This window comes from Pan troglodytes, chromosome 9 (assembly GCF_028858775.2).
Source record: "Pan troglodytes isolate AG18354 chromosome 9, NHGRI_mPanTro3-v2.0_pri, whole genome shotgun sequence".
Taxonomy (NCBI): domain Eukaryota; kingdom Metazoa; phylum Chordata; class Mammalia; order Primates; family Hominidae; genus Pan; species Pan troglodytes.
The window spans coordinates 13,603,297-13,624,110 of NC_072407.2; the positions used below are offsets into that span (position 1 = coordinate 13,603,297).

Here is a 20,814-nt window from a genome sequence, read left to right on the forward strand (position 1 = left end):
TAAAAAATGGATTACATTAGTATGACTAAACCATGTCTTTGGCAAAGATCTAACACAATGTCTTAAGTATAATAGGTAGTCTCTGTTTGTAAAATAAATGACTTAAATTTAAAACATCAGTTATAAAACTGTCAGTTCTGTTCTTTGTAATTTAAATTTTGGTAAAGATTTTCTGTGACCATTTATCAGTGCCTACTGAATTCTAGCTTTTATCCTTGGTGAGTTGGCCATTCTTGCAATAGCCACTTCACACTTTGGCTCATGGTAAACAAAGGTTACCTGGAAAGTGCTCTTGGAGATAGTACTGTCATCTCTCAACTGAGGGAGTTACCTAAATCAGACCTCCAAATTAGAGAAGGCTAGGATAATAGATTCTTTAACATAAACAGTTAACATTTTAAGTTGACCTGGCAATCCAAAAACTAGCATTAGCAGAAGCAGTATGCTTCTCCAAAGGTCTTCTAGACCCAGGCTGTAACTCAGCTAACTGAAGTGATCCAATACTGTTCTAGGCCCTTCATCCTTTGTATGTAGTATTACCACTGAATAGATTTGTATGTAGTATTATGACTGCATAAAACAAACAATGGGGACAGATACATCCCTTTCCTTTAGGGACCAATACAGTAGGCTGTACTCATTGTTGCCCCTTATATAAAGGGTCAAAACATATTCTTATGACCATGCATATCAAAAGAAGCTGGACAATGTGGTTCTTAAGCTAGGCAAAATCTTTGGTTTTAGCACTATAGGAGAAATATATAAGTTCTTGTGTGTGCGTGTGTCTGTGTGAGGTAGTCATCCCCACTCCAGGTGTGGTGGTGGTGTTTTTTTGTTTTTGTTTTTTTTCCCTGAGATGGAGTCTTACTCTGTCACCCAGGCTGGAGTGCAGTGGCATGATCTTGGCTCACTGCAACCTCTGCCATCCAAGTTCAAGTGATTCTCCTGCCTCAGCCTCCTGAGTAGCTGGGATTACAGGTGCCTGCCACTGCGCCCGGCTAATTTTTCTATTTTTAGTAGAGAAGGGGTTTCATCATCTCAGCCAGGCTGGTCTGGAACTCCTGACCTCGTGATCCACCCGCCTCGGCCTCCCAAGTGCTGGGATTATAGGCGTGAGCCACTGCGCCCGGCCCCCTCCAGGTGTTAAGGCACAGGTGAGAATTCTCCTTTATATATTTATAGATGCTGGGCCAGGCATGGTGGCGTATGCCTGTAATCCAAGCACTTTGGAAGGCTAAGGCGGGAGGATCGCTTGAGCCCAGGAGTTCAGGACTAGCCTAGGCAATACAGCAAGACCCTGTCTTAAAAAATAATAATAGGCTGGGCATGGTGGCTGATTCCTGTAATCCCAGCACTTTGGGAGGCTGAGGCTGGCAGATTACCTGAGGCCAGGAGTTCAAGACCAGCCTGGCCAACGTGGTGAAACCCCATCTCTACTAAAAATACAAAAATTAGCTGGGCGTGGTGGTGCATGCCTGTAATCCCAGCTACTCAGAAGGCTGAGGCAGAATTGCTTCACCCTGGGAGACGGGGGTTGCAGTGAGCCAAGATCGCACCACTGCACTCCAACCTGGGCGACAGAGTAAGACCTGTCTCAGAAAAAAAAAAAAATAATAGATTCTATTTTCATATATAAATTGGGATTTGTCAATTACATACAATATTTGAGCTCTGTAACTACCAGAGCCTTTTTTTTTTTTTTGGAGACGGAATCTTGCTCTTGTTGCCCAGGCAGGGGTGCAATGGCATGATCTCGGCTCACCTCAACCTCTGCCTCCCGGGTTCAAGAGACTCTCCTGCCTCAGCCTCCCCAGTAGCTGGGATTACAGGCATGTGCCACCACATCCGGCTAAGTTTTGTAATTTTAGTAGAGACGGGGTTTCTCCATGTTGGTCAGGCTGGTCTCAAACTCCTAACCTCAGGTGATCTGACCGCCTCGGTTTCCCAAAGTGTTGGGATTACAAGTGTGTGCCAGTGCACCCAGTCTACCGGAGCATTTTAAGGTTTCTTTCTGAATCTTTTTTTAAACAAATCCAAGAAACTAGAAAAAGGAACTTCCTTAATCTGATAAAACGCATCTAACAAAACTATAAAGCTAATAGACTTGATAGTGAAAGAAAAATGTTCTATCAAAGACGAAGACAAGGATGCTCCCTTCTGCCACTTCTGTTCAACATTGTACAGGAAGTCCTAGTCAGGGAAAATAGGAAAGAGGAAATAGAAGACATGCAGATTGGAAAGGAAATTAAAACTGTATTCACAGATGACATGATCTTATATCTAGAAAGCCATAAAGGATATACACACAAAGGCCAGGCGCAGTGGCTCAGGCCTGTAATCCCAACACTTTGGGAGGCTGAGATGGGTGGATCATCTGAGGTCAGGAGTTCCATACCAGCCTGGCCAACATAGTGAAACCCCGTCTCTACTAAAAACACAAAAATTAGCTGGGCGTAGTGGTGGGCGCCAGTAATCCCAGGTACTTGGGAGGCAGAGGCAGAGGTTGCAGTGAGCCAAGATCCCCCCACTACACTCCAGCCTGGGCGTCAGAGCGAGATGCTGTCTCAAAAAAAAAAAAAAAACAAAAACACAACTTGAAGGTTGCAGGACACAAGATCAATATATAAAAATTGGTGGTATTGGCCAGGTGTGGTGGCTCACGCCTGTAATCCCAACACTTTTGGAGGCCAAGGCAGGTGGATTACCTGAGGTTAGGAGTTCGAGACCAGCCTGGCCAACATGGCGAAACCCCATCTCTACTAAAAATACAAAAAATTAGCCGGGCATGGTGGTGGGCACTATAATCCCAGCTACTTAGGAGGCTGAGGCAGGAGAATTGCTTGAACCCAGGGGGCAGGAGTTACAGTGAGCCAAGATCATGCCAGTGCCCTCCAGCCTGGGCAAAAGAGCGAAACTCCATCTCAAAAAAAAAAAAATTGGTGGTATTTCTATACAAGAGTAATAAATGAATTGAAAATGAAATTAAGAAAATTCCAGCCAGGCGCAGTGGCTCATGCCTGTAATCCCAGCACTTTGGGAGGCCGAGGTGGGCAGATCATGAGGTCAGGAGATGGAGACCATCCTGGCTAACATGGTGAAACCCTGTCTCTACTAAAAAATACAAAAAAAACTAGCTGGGCTTGGTGGCACATGCCTGTAGTCCCAGCTACTCAGGAGGCTGAAGAATCACTTGAACCCAGGAGGCGGAGGTTGCAATGAGCCAAGATCACGCCACTGCACTCCAGCCTGGGCAACAGAGCGAGATGTCATCTCTTTAAAAAAAAAAAAAAAAAGGAAAAGAAAATTCCATTTACAACAGCATTAAAAAACAGGAGCAAGTAAGTACAAAACTTGGACACAAAACACTACAGAATGCTGTTGAAAGAAAAGATGAAAGACACCCCACATTCATGAACTGGAAGACAATATTGTAAGGATGGCAAAATTCCCCAAATGTATCTATAGATTAGGTGTAGTTCCTATATAATCCCAGTTATCTTTGCAGGAACTGACATGCTTATCTTAAAATTTATATGAAGACACATGGGACCTAGCATAGCCAAAACAATCTTCAAAAAGAACATGATTTAGTAGTACAATAGCATTGTACTGGTGTAAGAATAGACCAATGGGGCTGGGCACGGTGGCTCACACCTGTAATCCCAGCACTCTGGGAGGCTGAGGCAGGTGGCTCAACTGAGATCAGGAGTTCGAGACCAGCCTGGATTATTGGGGGAACCAGTCCCCAATATTTCAACGTACATTCTTTCTATTTTCCCTAAGTGTCAACCGGTCTGAGAAATAGAGTATAAAGAGAGGAATTTTACAGCTGGGCCTCCGGGAGTGACATCAAATATCGGTAGGCCCATGATGTCCCCTGAGCTGCAAAACCAGCAAGTTTTTATTAGGGACTTGAAAAGGGGAGGGAGTGTACAAACAGGGAGTAGGTCACAAAGGTCACATGTTTCAAAGGGCAATAAAGATCACAAGGCAAAGGCAAAATTAGAATTACTGATGAGGGTCTATGTCCCACTGTGCACATACTGTCTTGATAAACATCTTAACAGAAAACAGGGATCGAGAGCAGAGAACCGGTCTGACCAAAATTTACCAGGCTGGAATTTCCCAATCCTAGTAAGCCTGAGGGTACTGCAGGAGACCAGGGCGTATTTCAGTCCTTATCTCAACCGCATAAGACAGACACTCCCAAAGCGGCCTTTTATACACCTCCCCCGAGGAATGCGCTCGTTTCCCAGGGTATTCCTTGCTGGGAAAAGAATTCAGCAATCTCTCTCTTACTTGCATGTCCATTTATAGGCTCTCTGCAAGAAGAAAAATATGGCTCTATTCTGCCCAATCCCGCAGGCAGTCAGACCTTATGGTTATATTCCCTTGTTCCCTGAAAATCGCTGTTATTCTGTTCTTTTTCAAGGTGCACTGATTTCATATTGTTCAAACACATGTTTTACAATCAGTTTGTACAATAGTGGTCCTGAGGTGATGTACATTCTCAGCTTATGAAGATAACAGGATTAAGAGATTAAAGACAGGCATAAGAAATTATAAGAGTATTATTAGGGAAGTGATAAATGTCCATGAAATCTTCACGATTTATGTTCAGAGACTGCAGTAAAGACAGGCGTAAGAAATTATAAAAGTATTCACTTTGGGAACTGATAAGTGTCCATGAAATCTTCACAATTTATGTTTTTCTGCCATGGATCCAGCCGGTCTCTCCATTCAGGGTCCCTGACTTCCCGCAACACTGGCTAACATGATGAAACCCCGTCTCTACTAAAAATACAAAAATTAGCCGGGCGCAGTGGCGCACGCCTGTAATCCCAGCTACTCAGGAGGCTGAGGGAGGAGAATTGCTCATACCCAGGGGGCCGAGATTGCAGTGAGCCAAGATCATGCCATTGCACTCCAGCCTGGGTGACAAAGCGAGACTCCGTCTCAAAAAATAAATAAATAAATAAAAAATAAAAAGGCATAGATAGACCAATGGAATAAAATTGATAGTCCAGAAATAAACCCTTACATTTATGGTCAACTGATTTCCAACAAGGGTGCCAAGATCACTCAATATGAGAAAGAATCTTCAACAAATGGCTCTGAGACAGCCGGATATTTACATCCAAAACATTAAGGTGGTCTCTTACTTTACATCATACATAAAAATTAACTAGAGTAGATTAAAGGTCTAAATGTAAGACCTCAAACTATAAAATTAGGAAAAAAACAGGAATAGGGCTGGGCATGGTGGCTCATGCCTGTAATCCTAGCACTTTCAAAGGTGGGTGGATCCCTTGAGCCTAGGAGTATGTGGCCAGCCTGGGAAACAAGGCAAAACCCTGTCTCTACAAAACAACACAAAAATTAGCCAGGCATGGTGGCACACAACTGTAATCCCAGCTACTCGGGAGGCTGAGATGTGAGGATCACCTGAGCCCAGGGAAATTGAGGCTGCACTGAGCTGTGATCATGCTACTGCACTCCAGCCTGGGTGACAGAGAGAGACGCTTTTCTCAAAACAAAAAAACATAGGCATAAATCTTCATGACTTTGGATGAGGGACTGGTTTCTTAATACAACATCAAAACACAAGAAAAGAAAGAAAAAATCAAATTGGACTTCATCACAAATTTTGTGCTTCAAGGACACTTTTTTTTTTTTAGACAGAGTCTAGTCTCGCTCTGTCACCAGCCTGGAGTGCAGTGGCGCGATCGCGGCTCACTGAAACCTCTACCTCCTGAGTTCAAGCAATTCTCCTGCCTCAGCCTCCAGAGTAGCTGGAAGTACAGGCAACCGGCCAATTTTTTTTTTTTTTTTTTTTTTGAGACAGAGTTTTACTCTTGTTGCCCAGGCTGGAGTGCAATGGCGCGATCTCAGCTCACTGCAACCTCCATGTCCCAGGTTCAAACGATTCTCCCACCTTAGCCTCCTGAGTAGCTGGGATTACAGGCATATGCCACCACACCTGGCTAATTTTGTAATTTTAGTAGAGACAGGGTTTCTCCATGTTGGTCAGGGTGGTCTTGAACTCCCGACCTCAGGTGATCCTCCCACCTCAGCCTCCCAAAGTGCTGGGATTAAAGGTGTGAGCCACTGTGCCCAGCCTTAATTTTTGTATTTTTAGTAGCGACGGGGTTTCACCACGTTGGCCAGGATGGTCTCAATCTCCTGACCTCATGATCCACCCACCTGGGCCTCCCACTGTGCTGGGATTACAAGTGTGAGCCACTGCGCCTGGCTTTTTTTTTTTTTTTTTTTTTTTTTCTGAGACAGAGTTTCACTCTGCTGCCCAGGCTAAAATGCAGTGGCGCAATCTCAGCTCACTGCAGCCTTCGCCTCCTGGGTTCAAGCAATTCTGTTGCCTCAGCCTCCCAAGTAGCTGGAACTACAGGCACATACAACCATGCCCAGTTAACTTTTTGTATTTTTTTTTAGACGGTGTTTCATTCTGTCACCCAGGCTGGAATGCAATGGCGCAGTCTCAGCTCACTGCAACCTCCGCCTCTCAGGTTCAAGTGATTCTGCTGCTGCAGCCTCCCAAGTAGCTGGGATTACAGGCGCCCAGCACTATGCCCGGCTAATTTTTATATTTTTAGTAGAGACAGGGTTTTGCCATGTTGACCAGGCTGGTCTCCAACTCCTGACTTCAGGTGATCTCCCCACCTCGGCCTCCCAAAGTGCTGGGATTACAGGTGTGAGCCACTAGCCCGGCCAATTTTTTGTATTTTTAATAAAGACGGGGTTTCACCATGTTGACCTGGCTGGTCTCAATCTCCTGACCTCAGGTGATCCACCTGCCTCAGCCTCCCAAAGTGCTGGGATTACAGGCATGAGCCACTGTGCCCAAAAGACACTTTCAAGAAAGTGAAGACAAGCCAGAGAAAGGGAGAAAATATTCGCAAAGTATATAACAGGCTAATATCCAGAATATGTGAACAACTTTTGCAATGCAACAGAGACAACTCAGTTAAAAAATGGGCAAGGAATCAGTAGACATTTATCTGATGAATATATACAAATGGCCAGTATCACAGAAAAAGATGATCGACATCATCAGTCATAAGGGAACTGCAAATCAGAAACAATGAGATGCCACTTCACACCTACTAGTATGACTATAATAAAGAAAAGATGGGCTGGGCGTAGTGGCTCACGCCTGTTATCCCAGCACTTTCCCAGGCCCAGGCAGGTGGATCACTTGAGGTCAACAGTTTGAGACCACCCTGGCCAACGTAGTGAAACCTCTCTCTACTAAAAATACAAAAAAATTAGCTGAGCATGGTGGTACAAGCCTGTAATCCCAGCTACTCGGGAGGCTGAGGCAGGTGAATCACTTCAAGTCCGGAAGTGGAGGAGCCGAGATCACGCCACCGCACTTCAGCCTGGGTGACAGCGTGAGACTCCATCTCAAAAAAAGATGGACAACTGGAAGTATTGGTAAGAATATGGAGAAATTCGCCTGTAATCCCAGCACTTTGGGAGGCCGAGGTGGGCAGATCACGAGGTCAGGAGATCAAGACCATCCTGGCTAACACAGTGAAACCATCTCTACTAAAAATACAAAAAATTAGCCGGGCGTGGTGGTGGGCGCCTGTAGTCCCAGGTACTCGGGAGGCTGAGGCAGGAAAATGGTGTGAACCTGGGAGGCGGAGCTTGCAGTGAGCCGAGATCATGCCACTGCACTCAGCCTGGGCAACAGAGCAAGACTCCGTCTAAAAAAAAAAAAAAATTGAAACCCTCATACATTGCTGATGGGATGTAAAATGCTTATTTGTTGTGGAAGTTTGGCAGTTTCTCAAAAGGTTGAAAATATTGTTTTACGTAGACATGACCCAGCAATTCCACTCCTAGGTATATATACCAAAAGAAATGAAACACAAGGTCCGCAAAAAATACTTGCACACAAATGTTCATAGTAGTGTTATTGATAATAGCCAAAAGGTGGAAACAACCCAAATATCTATAAATCAATAAACAAATCGGGTATATACACAACCAAATATTTGGCAATAAAAGGGAATTAAGTACTGTTAACACCCTACAACCTGGATGAGGCTTGAAAACATTGTGCTATAATGAAGTCCGACAAAAAAGATTCCATTAAAATGTAATGTCCAGAATAGATAAATCCAAAAGGGCAGAAAGTTAGTCATGGTTGCCAGAAGCTGGGGGAAAGAAGGAATGGAAGTGACTGCTAATGAGTATGGGGTTTCTTACAGGGGTGATAAAATATTTTGGATTAGATAGTGGTGATGTCTGCACAACCTGAGTATATATATATAGATATATACTCAAGTGTATAAAATGGTGAATTTTATGATAAACATAAAATTATATCTCAGAAAATTATTTTCACAGGTTTCTTTTTTATTTTATTTATTTATTTATTTTTGAGACAGAGTCTCCCTCTGTCGCCCAGGCTGGAGTGCAGTGGCGCGATCTTGGCTCACTGCAAGCTCCTCCCGGGTTCACGTCATTCTCCTGCCTCAGCCTCCCGAGTAGCTGGGAGTATAGGCGCCCGCCACCACGCCCGGCTAACTTTTTAAAAAAATTTTTAGTAAAGACGGGGTTTCACCGCGTTAGCCAGGATGGTCTGGATCTCTTGACCTCGTGATCCGCCCGCCTCTGCCTCCCAAAGTGCTGGGATTACAGGCGTGGGCCACGGCGCCCGGCGTGCAAACTTTTTTTTTTTTTTTTTTTTTGAGACAGAGTCTCCCTCTTGCGCCCAACCTGGAGTGAAAAATTAGCTGAGCATGGTGGTACAAGTGGCACGATTTTGGCTCATGGCAACCTCCGCCCCGCAGGATCAAGCTATTATCCTGACTCAGCCTCCGGAGCAGTTGGGATTACAGGCACCCACCACTATGGCCGGCTAATTTTTGTTTTTTGCTTTTTTGAGATGGAGGCTCGCTCTGTCACCCAGGCGGGAGTGCATTGGTGCGATCTCGGCTCACTGCAACCTCTGCCTCCCGGGTTCAAAGGATTCTCCTGCCTCAGCCTCCTGAGTAGCTGGGACTGTAGGCGCATGCCACCACGCCCAGATAATTTTTTGTATTTTTATTATTTATTTATCTTTTTGTTTGCTTTTTTGGGACAAAGTCTTGCTCTGTTGCCCAGGCTGGAGTGCAACGGCACGATCTCGGCTCACTGCAACCTCCGCCTCCCGGGTTGAAGCGATTCTCCTGCCTCAGCTTCCCAAGTAGCTGGGATTACAGGCACCTGCCACCATGCCCGGCTAATTTTTGCATTTTTAGTAGAGACGGCGTTTCACCATGCTGGCTAGGCTGGTCTCAAACTCCCGACCTCAGGCGATCTGCCCACTTCCGCCTCCCAAAGTGCTGGGATTACAGGCGTGAGCCACTGTGCCCGGCCAATTTTTTGTATTTTTAGTAGAGACGGGTTTTCACCGTGTTAGCCAGGATAGTCTTGATCTCCTGACCTTGTGATCCACCCGCCTCGTCCTCCCAAAGTGGTGGGATTACAAGTGTGAGCCACCGCGCCCAGCCTAATTTTTGTACTTTTAGTAGAGATGGGATTTCGCCATGTTGGCCTGGTTGGTCTCGAACTCCTGACTTCAGGTGGTCCACCCTCCTCGGCCTCCCAAAGTGCTGGGATTACAGGTGTGAACCACCGCACCCGGCCTTTTTTTTTTTTTTTTAGATGGATTCTCACTCTGTCACCCAGGCTGGAGTGGAGTGGTGTGACCCTGGCTCACTGCAACCTCCGCCTCCGGGGTTCAAGCCATTCTCCTGCCTCAGCCTGCTGAGTAGCTGGGATTACAGGCGCCCACCACCACGCCCGGCTAATTTTTGTATTTTTAGTAGAGACGGGGTTTCACCATGGCTCGAACTCCTGACCTCGTGATCCGCCCGCCTCGGCTTCCCAAAGTGCTAGGATTGCAGGTGTGAGCCACCGCGCCCGGCCTGAAATAATTGCTTTTAAGCTTAACTCATCGTTTATCTTTTTTCTATATATATCATATATAATTTCTATATATATAGTATACATATATATCATATATAATTTCTATATATATATAGTATACATATATACTACTTTAATGCTTATAGCATGGTATAAATATGCCAAAACCAACCAATTCTCCAGTAAGTTTTAAGTTACTGAAAGAAGTGTTTTAGAAAATATTATCTTAACAGTTTTTGAAGGGGGCTACAAATAAGTTACCTCTTGTTTAGGAAGTTGGGGAAATTATTTAATTTCTGCATTTAAGAGCCTGGACTAGTACTGATTGACAGGGAAACATTTTCAAGCCATTAATTTGACCGGATATAACACGATATAAGGGAAGGGAGATGAATGGGATAACATTTTAAGCTTATGAAAGGCTCTGAATACTATGTACATTTGAACTCTGTTCTATAGTCACTGGTAAATACTGTTAACACAAGGTTCCATTACCTGTGACAAATCAGAATTAGGTTTCTCTCTGAATCCAGTTACAATTATAGCATCCTATCCACCGCCACCATCATCGCCATTCAATTTTTAGAACAACTCAGTAGCTTCTGGGGATACAAAGATGTCCTGTAATTGTTATCTACAATAAGAGGGCGATTTAAAAATTCTTGAGATTCTGTATTATAGTGTTTTAATGAGTAGCCTACAGGCATGGGACTTAGTGGAACTGCATAAAAATATTCTGATGGGTTAAAAAACACCTCCAATTACAAAACACAGATACATGTAGAGGGAACAGAAATTATAAATTAAAACCATTTGTTTTTCAGCTGAGCTACTTCTTTGTAACAGAGAATGTATCCATTGGGTAGGAGACTGATTTTAACTGAGCAAAATCCTCCAGTTAAAAGTAACCTAATCCTTTTTTTTTTTTTTTTTTTTTTGAGACGGAGTCTTGCTCTGTTGCCCAGCCTGGAGTGCAGTGGCGCAATCTCAGCTCACTGCAAGCTCCGCCTCCCGGGTCCACGCCATTCTCCTGCCTCAGCCTCCAGAGTAGCTGGGACTACAGGCGCCCGCCACCACGCCTGCTAAATTTTTTGTATTTTTAGTAGAGACGGGGTTTCACCGCGTTAGCCAGGATGGTCTCCATCTCCTGACCTCATGATCTGCCCGCCTTGGCCTCCCAAAGTGCTGGGATTACAGGCGTGAGCCTCCGCGCCCGGCCACCTAATCCATTTTTTATATGTGACACTTTTATTTTAAGGGCTTAAAAAGTAATCCGGGCCGGGCGCGGTGGCTCACGCCTGTAATCCCAGCACTTTGGTAGGCTGAGGTGGGCGGATTACGCGGTCAGGAGTTTGAGACCAGCCTGGCCAACATGGTGAAACCCCGTCTCTACTAAAAATAGAAAAATTAGCCGGGCGTGATGGTGGGCGCCTGTAGTCCCAGCTACTCAGGAGGTTGAGGCAGGAGAATCGCTTGAACCTGGGAGGCGGAGGTTGCAGTGAGCTGAGATCGTGCCACTGCATTGCAGTCTGGGCTACAGGGCGAGACTCCGTCTCAAAAAACAAACAAACAAACAAAAAACAGTAATCCGAACTGATTTAAACTTCTTTATTAACAGAATATATGTTCAAACAAAGCTTAAAGTCCCATTTTCTTTCCATTGGCGTCTAGGCCCCTATTACTCAACTATCCGTTGGTTAGGGTCTGCACCTCAAGGTAGGCTTAATTGTAAATCAAAATATTTACTATCCACACTTAGAGGGCTATCTGTAACATCGTTTTTATTTATCCCCGTCCATTCGATAATCGTCTGAAATGCAAGACATTAAGTTGAACATCATCCAGCTTTCTCCCTGTTTTTCTAAGCGGGATCCAAATCTGTTACAACAGGGTAGCCTCTCATTCTCTTGGTAGCTCAATTCTACCCCCTGGCCTGGCCGACTTAAGAAATTTTGAGTCTAATACACCCACCTCATCTTTAGTCGGCCTGGTGCGCCAACGCAAATTTGTACTGAGTACCTTCGGAACTGACTAGTAAGTATATCCAAAGGTTTAGAAAGGGCTGGGTTAAGAGCTACAAGAAGCATTACCACAACGGCCACAACTAATTTGTATCCATTCTTAGTAACTTTAGGGAACCAGACTGAATGCTTCTCCCACCCTTTTGACTTTTCCTTTATTAGTTCGCAACACAAGAACATACAAAAGACCGTAGCGACACCATTTCTGACGCCTTCAACTTTTAAATCCAAATTACGTGAAACCACAAAGCATCAGTGGTGTCTCCCCGAGGAATCCAAGACCCCCCGGCCGGTTGCCAAGCCGCCGGAATTTCAGCAGGAGAGGAAGGCTCACCCTCCCACCGCATGGCGATGCCCGGGCGACTGGAGAAGCTCAGGCAGGCTTGGAAGCCAATCCCCGGCATACAGCAGCTCTCGGGAATGCAGAGCCCTAGAGCAAGACCAAGGGCCTCGGCCGACACTGAGAGCCTCCAGGGAGAGGTCAGGTCTCTCTTTCTGTCCTATTTCTCCCTTCGACTTCCCTCCCAGCAGGCTGCTATTGAGCATTCAGCAATCGCCAGACAAAGCCCTTCTGGTCTGCAGAACGCACTCCGGCAAGCCCACCGGGAGAACCAAAGCCGCATCCTCGCCCCTGTGGGGAAAATGGCGCTCGTCACCCCGGCTCCCTCCCGGGTAATCACAAGGACCAGCCTCCCTCCCTCGCTACAAAATGGCGCCTCCCGCTGGGGCCCCAGAATCGGTATGACTCGCTAGTCAGTGAGGCGGGGTCCGTCTGGGATAAGCGGTTATGTCAACCAGTCAGACACAGGAGCTTTGATTCTGCACTTTGCGCGAGCCACTCAGGGGCGGGCTGTAAAGTCAGGCTTGGCTGACGTCAGTTGAGGGGGCGCGGCTAGGGCGGTTTTCTTTCGCGTCGACCAAACGTGGGCCAATGGAAAACCGGAAGCGTCCTGTGAGTGATGTAATGACAGCCCAATGGAAGCTGGGGGCGGGCCTCAGACACACTATGCGGGTTGCGGGGCCTGGGGGCCGGACGGCTGTTTCCTGTCCTGGTGCATGGTGGTCGGACGAAGGAATTGTTGGAAAATTTTCTCGGAGGTTCGTATATAAATGTGTTTTTACCCAGTGTGCATTATTCTCCGCCCGGCCGCCGCCCTCAGCGCGGCGGCGCGGGCCCGCTTGGGCCCGGGCTCCGGCTCCCGCTGCTCAGCCTCCGCCGCAGGCCTTGCCGATTTTATGGGCCGGCCGCGGTAGCGGCGTCTGGGCAGAAGCGGAGTTTATTAATAACCCGCGGCCGCCACTCTAGGCGGCGGAGCTTTTTTCGTTGAGGACTCAACCCCCCCCCAACTTGTCTCTGAGCGATGCGCCCCGCCTGTTTCCCTCAGGGGACCGCCAAGGGGAGGGAGTGAAAGAGGGGAGGGTGGAGCCCTCGGGAGCCTTGGCCGCGTTTCTCGGCCTGACCTCCGCGCAGAGCGAGTCCCCAGGCGCCGCCGAGGCAGAGTTCCGCCGCCTGGGACGCCGGGCCCACGGGCCACACCAGGCCGCAGCGGGGGCGCCGGGGACAGGGCTGGCCCAGGACCTGCCGGTCTCACCTAGAGCTTGCTTCCCATGCGTATCGTGGGCAGATTGTTTCCCCCTCACCCTTTCTTCTATTAAAAAAAAGGTTACTGAGGTCTAACATCAGATATTAGAAATTTACAATTTTATCCTCCCTTTTCTCCAGTTTTGGCCAAAAGAGTGAACAAATTCTTATAAGTCTCTTTGAAACGTATTATTGTGGAACGCGAACTAGTTTTTATTCCTTCCCCTTTTGCTTTTGACATTTGTTTTTTCCACATAATAACGAAGTTAAAAAGAGGAAAGAAGAATACCATTGCCAGCCCATTATTTGTTTAAAATCAGCGTCAGCCTTTGCTTTGGAAGTGTCTAAATCAGCTGATATAATCAAGTGAGGATGTGGGGAGATATTGTAGGTTCGAGATTGTGGTCGGCTTTGTCCTGAATCTTACCAGAAGATACTTGTGTTTTCCTGTGGTTGACAAAAAACGGTGCAGTATTTAATGTTTTTTCTTGCTGAGTATGTAGATGAAGTTTACGTTTAGTAAGAAAATAACGTGATAAGGAGATCACTCAAAAACACCCATAAGATGCATAGCTAATTTTATCCTGGCGTATTTTGACTGTTTGGAAAGTTTTTTTTTTAATTGTCAGTGTCCACTATTTGGAAATTCTATAAGCAGTCAGCTGTCTACAGATACTTGAGTGCCTTTTTTTTTTGCTTTACAGATGCCCGCCTTTATTTTTTAAAATAGCTTTAGTGATGTAATTCACTTACCTTACAGTTCACCCATTTAAAATGTGTAATTAGGCCTGGGCAGCATAGGGAGATGGCCCTCCCACGTTTCTACAAAAAAAAATTTTTTTAAGTGAAATCAGCGTGTGCCTGTAGTCCCAGGTACTTGGAGGCAGAGGTGAGAGGATCACTTGAGCCCAGGAGTTCCAGGCTACAGTGAGCCGTGATTGTGCCACTGTACTCCCGTCTGGGTGACAGAGACCGGTCTCAAAAAGAAAAAAAAAAAAAAAAAGTGATAATTAGTTGAATTTTAGCCTGGGTGTGGTGGCTCACACCTGTAATCTCAGCACTTTGGGAGGCCGAGGCCAGCGGATCACCTGAGGTCAGGAGTTCGAGACCAGTCTGGCCAACGTGGTGAAACCCCCGTCTCTGCGAAAAATACAAAAATTAGCCGGGTGTGGTGGCAGGCGCCTGTAATCCCAGCTACTCTGGAAGCTGAGGCAGGAGAATCGCTTGAATCCAGGAGGCGGAGGTTGCAGTGAGCCGAGATTGCACCATTGCACTCCAGTCTGGGCAACAAGAGCGAAACTCCGTCTCAAAAAAAAAGTTGAATTTTAATATATTCAGAGTTGCGCAGCCATCACTACAATCAATTTAGCAACATATCACCCCCAAAAGAAACTATACCCATTAGCAATTACTCCCCATTTCCTCTCAGTTCTCCCCTCCACCCCACTACTAGTTTGCATGTTTGCTATTCTAGATATTTCACATAAATGGAATCACAAAGTATGTAGCCTTGTCCAGGGTCATTTATGTTATAACATGTGTCAATACTTTCTTTTTATTGCCAAATGATATTTCATTGTATGAACATAGTACATTTTACTTATCCATTCATCTGTTGATGGACATTTGGGTTGTTTCCACCCTTTGGCTAATTACACATAATGCTATGAACATTTGTACGAAAGCTTTTGTGTGGACATAGGTTTTCATTTCTCTTGGGAGTAGAATACCTAGGAATAGAATTGCTGAGTCATATAGTAACTATGTTCAACCTTTTGAGGTACTCTAAAACTTTTTCAGTGTGGCTGCACCACCTTTACATTCCTACCAGCAATGTGTAAAGGTTCCAGTTTCTCCATATTCTTACCAACACTTGTTATCATCAGTCTTTTTGATTATAGTTTTTCTAGTGTGGATGAAATGGTGTCTCTTGTAGGTTTGGTTTGCCTGTCTCTGATGGTTAATAATGCTGAGCATTTTTTCTGTGCCTAGCGATCATTTATAATCATTGGAGAAATGTCTGTTTGAATTCTTTACCCATTTTAAAGTTGGATTATTCGTCTTATTATGATTTGGTTGTGAGAGTACTTTATATGTTCTAGATAGAAGTCCCTTATCAGATACATGGTTTGCAAAATGACCATAGTCCTTTGCTGTGTGTTGGAATGTTGCTGTGAAGTAAGGACTGGTTGTGTTCTTCACAGAAACATGGCATGGCTGTATTGAACTGTGCCTCTACTACATGGTTTTATTTTTAAAATAAAAAACCACTCCACCCTCATAGCATAGTTCCATTTCTGGAAGGTAAGCACTGAATTTTTAAATGTTCATACAAGCATATACAGATAACTATATACATTTTTAAATAAATGAATGCAATCATATGGTATCTACTTTTCTGCAACTTGCTTTTTCCCACTTACCATATATCTTGGACATGTTTCTCACTGTTTCAGATAGATAGATCTCATTCTTTTAAATGCCTACATGTTTCATTTAGGGATGTCCTGTGTGTGTGTGTGTGTGTGTGTGTGTGTATTTGTGTATAGATATTAAAAATCCATTTTTTTTAAGAGACAGGGTCTCACTCTCACCCAGACTGGAGTGCAGTGGCATGATCTCAGCTCACTGCAGCCTCAACCTCCCTGGCACAAGTGATCCTCCCACCTCAGACTCCAGAGTAGCGAGGACTACAGGTGCACGCCACTATGCCCAGCTAATTTTTAAAAAAACGTTTGTAGGCCAGGCGTGGTGGCTCACGCCTATAATCCCAGTACTTTGGGAGGCTGAGACAGGTGGATCTCCTGAGGTCAGGAATTTGAGACCAGCCTGGCCAACATGGTGAAACCCTGTCTCTACTAAAAATACAAAAATTAGCCAGGTGGGGTGGCCCATGCCTTTAATCCCAGCTACTCGGGAGGCTGAGGCAGGAGAATCGCTTGAACCTGGGAGGTGGAGGTTGCAGTGAGCTGAGATTGCACCACTGCACTCCAGCCTGGGGGACAGAACAAGACCCTGTCTCAATCAATCAATCAATCAATCAATCAATCAATGGTGTGTGTTAATTACATAATAAGAATAATGCTCACGCCTGTAATCCCAGCACTTTGGGAGGCCGAGGTGGGTGGATCACGAGGTCAGGAGTTCGAGATGAGCCCGACCAACATGGTGAAATCCCGTCTCTACTAAAAAAATACAAAAAATTAGCTGGGCATGGTGGCGGGCACCTGTAATCCCAGCTACTCAGGAGGCTGAGGCAGGGGAATTGCTTGAACCCAGGAGGCAGAGGTTGCAGTGAGACGAGATCGCGTCACTGTATTCCAGCCTGGGCGACAGAGGGAGACTCTGTCTCAAAAAATAATAATAATAATGCTAAATGGCCTATAAGGGTAATTAAATTGTTAAATGTGAATTAAAAGTGATCATTGTGGAGAATTTTTGACAACTTAGGACAATTTATAGGAATAAAAAAAGCTGAATACAAAATGTTATGTGTATGATAATTACAATGCTGTAAAAATTTTGTATGTATGTGGATAGCAAGGGCTAGAGAATAAAACCAGGAAAACTGAAAATGTTTGATTTGTTAAGCTATTGGGACTTACCATTTTTTAAATTTATTTTATTTGTTTTGAGACGGGGTCTTACTCTGTCACCCAGGCTGGAGTGCAGTGGTGCGATCTCAGCTCACTGCAACCTCCGCCTCCCGGGTTCAAGTGATTCCCCTGCCTCAGCCTCCCAAGTAGCTGGGATTACAGAAGCACACCACCATGCCCAGCTAATTTTTTTATTTTTAGTAGAGACGGGGTTTCACCATGTTGGCCAGGCTGGTCTTGAACTCCTGACCTTGTGATCCGCCTGCCTTGGCTCCCAGAGTGCTGGGATTACAGGTGCAAGCCACCGTGCCTGGCTGGTACTTTTATTTATTTATTTATTTATTTATTTTTTCTGAAATGGAGTCTCACTCTGTCGCCCAGGCTGGAGTGCAGTGGCGTGATCTCGGCTCTCTGCAAGCTCTGCCTCCCAGGTTCACACCATTCTCCTGCCTCAGCCTCCCTAGTAGCTGGGACTATAGGCGCCCGCCACCACGCCTGGCTAATTTTTTTTTTTTTTTTTTGTATTTTTGGTAGAGACGGGGTTTCACCTGACCTCATAATCTGCCCGTCTTGGCCTCCCAAAGGACTTATTATTATAAGTTTTAAATTTATATTACAATGTTGTATGCAAGGAAAAGTTTTTTGTTTGTTTGTTTGTTTTTTGCTTTTGGGAGGATTTCTCTCTGTTTCCCAGGCAGGAGTACAGTGGCACAATCACAGCTCACTGCAGCCTCTACCTCCCAGGCCCAAGTGATCCTCCCTTCTCCTCAGCCTCCCAAGTAGCTTGGTATTACAGGTCCAAGCCACCATGTCTGGCTAATTTTTTTTTTTTTTTGAGAGGGAGTTCACCCAGGCTGGAGTGCAGTGGCTAGATCTCGGCTCACTGCAACCTCCAGCTCCCAGGCTCAAGTGATTCTCCTTCCTCAGCATCCTGAGTATCTGGGATTACAGGCACCTGCCACCACATCTGGCTAATTTTTGTATTTTTAGTAGAGACAGGGTTTCACCATGTTGGCCAGGCTGGTCTTGAACTCCTGACCTTAGGTGATCCACCCATCTCAGCCTCCCAGAGTGCTGGGATTACAGACGTGAGCCACCATGCTCAGCCTAATTTTTTTCTTTTCTTTTTTTTTTTTTTTTTTGAGATGGAGTCTTGCTCTTGTTGCCCAGGCTGGAGTGCAATGATGTGATCTCGGCTCACTGCAACCTACGTTTCCCGGATTCAAGCGATTCTCCTGCTTCAGCCTCCCTAGTAGCTGGGATTACAGGCGTCTGCCACCACGCCTGGCTAATTTTTGTATTTTTAGTAGTGACTGGGTTTCACCATGTTGGCCAGGGTGGTCTCGAACTCCTGACCTCAGGTGATCCACCCACCTCAGCCTCCCAAAGTGCTGGGATTACAGATGTGAGCCACCACTCCTGGCATAATTTTTTTCTTTTTTTTATTTTCCGTAGAGACAGGGTTTCACTGTGTTGCCCAGGCTGGTCTTGAACTCCTGGCCTCAAGCCGTCTTCCCTCCTTGGCCTCCCCAAGTGCTGCAGTTACAGGTGTGAGCCATCATGCCCAGCCTGCAAGGAAAATTTTAATGGTCTACAAAACACAATAAAATAGCTGACTGTTTTTAGACTGAAACGATGAGAACATGGTGCAGAGAGCAGTAAAGATATTATTGTAATACTTTTAAATATTACAATAGAGTAATACTCTGGTTTTTTGGGGGGTTTTTTTGTTTTTTTTTTGACACAGAGTCTCTCTGTGTCACCCAGGCTGGAGTGCAGTGGCGCGATCTCGGCTCACTGCAAGCTCTGCCTCCCGGGTTCACGCCGTTCTCCTGCCTCAGCCTCCCGAGTAGCTGGGACTACAGGTGCGTGCGACCGCCTGGTTAATTTTTTGTATTTTTTAGTAGAGACGGGGTTTCACCGTGTTAGCCAGGATGCTCTCAATCTCCTGACCTCATGATCCACCCGCCTTGGCCTCCCAAAGTGCTGGGATTACAGGAGTGGGCCACCACGCCCTGGCCAACAATAGTGTAATACTCTTAAGTGAGGGGATGAAAAAGGAAAGTGTTTTTTTGTTGTTGTTGTTTTTTGTTTTTGAGATAGAGTTTTACTCTGTAGCTCAGGCTGGAGTGCAGTGGCACCATCTTGGCTCACTGCTGCCTCCACCCCCCGGGTTCAAGTGATTCTCCTGCCTCAGCTGGGAGTAGCTGGGATTATAGGCACCCGCCACGATACCCGGCTGATTTTCTTATATTTTTAGTAGAGACAGGGTTTTGCCATGTTGTCCGGGCTGTTCTCAAACTCCTGACTTCAGGTGATCCACCCGCCTCAGCCTTCCAAAGTGCTGGGATTATAGGTGTGAGCCACCACGCCCAACAAGAAAAATTTTAAAGGGTGAAAATCATGGCTGGCTGGCGCAATGGCTCGTGCCTTTAATCCCAGCACTTTGGGAAGCTGAGGCTGGTGGATCATGAGGTCAGGAGTTCGAGACCCGCCTGGCCAGCATGGTGAAAACCCTTCTCTACTAAAAATACAAAAAATTACCTGGGCATGGTGGTGTGCGCCTGTAATCCCAGTTACTCAGGAGGCTGAGACAGGAGAACTGCTTGAACTTGGGAGGTGGAAGTTACGGTGAGCTGAGATGGCGCCACTGCACTCTGGCCTGGGCGACAAGAGTGAGACTCCATCTCCAAAAAAAAAAAAAAAAAAAGGTTGTCTGTCAGGAATTCCTTCTATAATTTTCACAATTATCTAATGATGCTTTGCTTTCCTTACCTATGTCACGATGAGCAATTTGGGTGATAAAATAGTAGCATATACAGTGTTCCTCTTGGGGGTAATAAAGTACAGTCTGGCATTGTAATTTTGAAATAACATGCTTTTTAACAGAGCAGCATCAGAAATGGTGTTTGGGATATGTCAGAATCTCTTTCTTTTCTCTGCTACATCTGTTCCTCATATTCCCTAGTTTTGCTGAAAGCAATCCAGGGCATGCTTACCAAACTGCTCTGTGCATGGAGTGCCCTTATTAAACCATGTCCATTAGTGCTACTTTATTGAAGTTTAAGAGAGGTGTTTTTTGTTCTTTTTCACATCAATAGTTCAGTTGAGATCAAACCATCACCAAAATGGGGATACCTAATGACTAGACCTAGATGTTCATTTCTAAATTCTTGTCTCTGCTCTCAGCTCTTTCCTGACAGGTATTTTTAGCTTTAAGCCTAGTAGGTCCTATCTCTGTTGTCGCTTCAAAGGTATCAGGCTCTACCTACCTGCCAGTCAGTTTCATATATTCAGTTTTTGAATAGTCCTGGAACTGCACAAAGCCTTCAAGTTTCAACATTTCACCTATCCAATAGGATATTCTGCCCCAGTTAGAATTGGCAGTATGAACTCTTTGCCCATACTTTAACCCTTAGCATCATATGGAGTCTGCGAGAACTCTATCTCATTTGCTAGCACGTTCTAATTACTTTTTACTTCACTGAATTATATTTAATTAATGGAACATGCTTACACTCTGGCTATATTTAAATATAACTCAAGGCTGGGTGTGGCTTATGCCTATAATCCCAGCTACTCAGGAGGCTGAGGCAGGAGGATCACATGAGCCCAAGAATTTGAGGTTGCAGGGTCCTGCCACTGCAGTCCAGCCTGGGTGACAGAGTGAGACTCG

General features: G+C 45.5%; 1 protein-coding gene across 16 annotated transcripts in view; it reads left to right on the top strand.

Annotated features, from left to right (window-relative positions):
• The first annotated feature begins 12,872 nt into the window (after nucleotides 1-12,872).
• ZNF143 (zinc finger protein 143) overlaps nucleotides 12,873-20,814 on the top strand; it is a 64,449-nt gene continuing 56,507 nt past the window's right edge. For 2 of the 16 annotated variants that reach the window (XR_010147140.1, XR_010147141.1), the window contains exon 1: nucleotides 12,873-13,062. Coding sequence is in view for 6 of the 16 variants with exons in the window: in XM_054662083.2 (XP_054518058.2) it covers nucleotides 12,892-13,062 (171 nt within the window). In the remaining 10 variants the exon portion in view is untranslated. Of the gene's footprint in view, nucleotides 13,063-13,094; nucleotides 14,009-18,593; nucleotides 18,687-20,814 lie in introns of those variants that run through there. The other 14 variants (XM_054662083.2, XM_063782777.1, XM_054662081.2 and 11 more) reach the window with 11 other exon arrangements.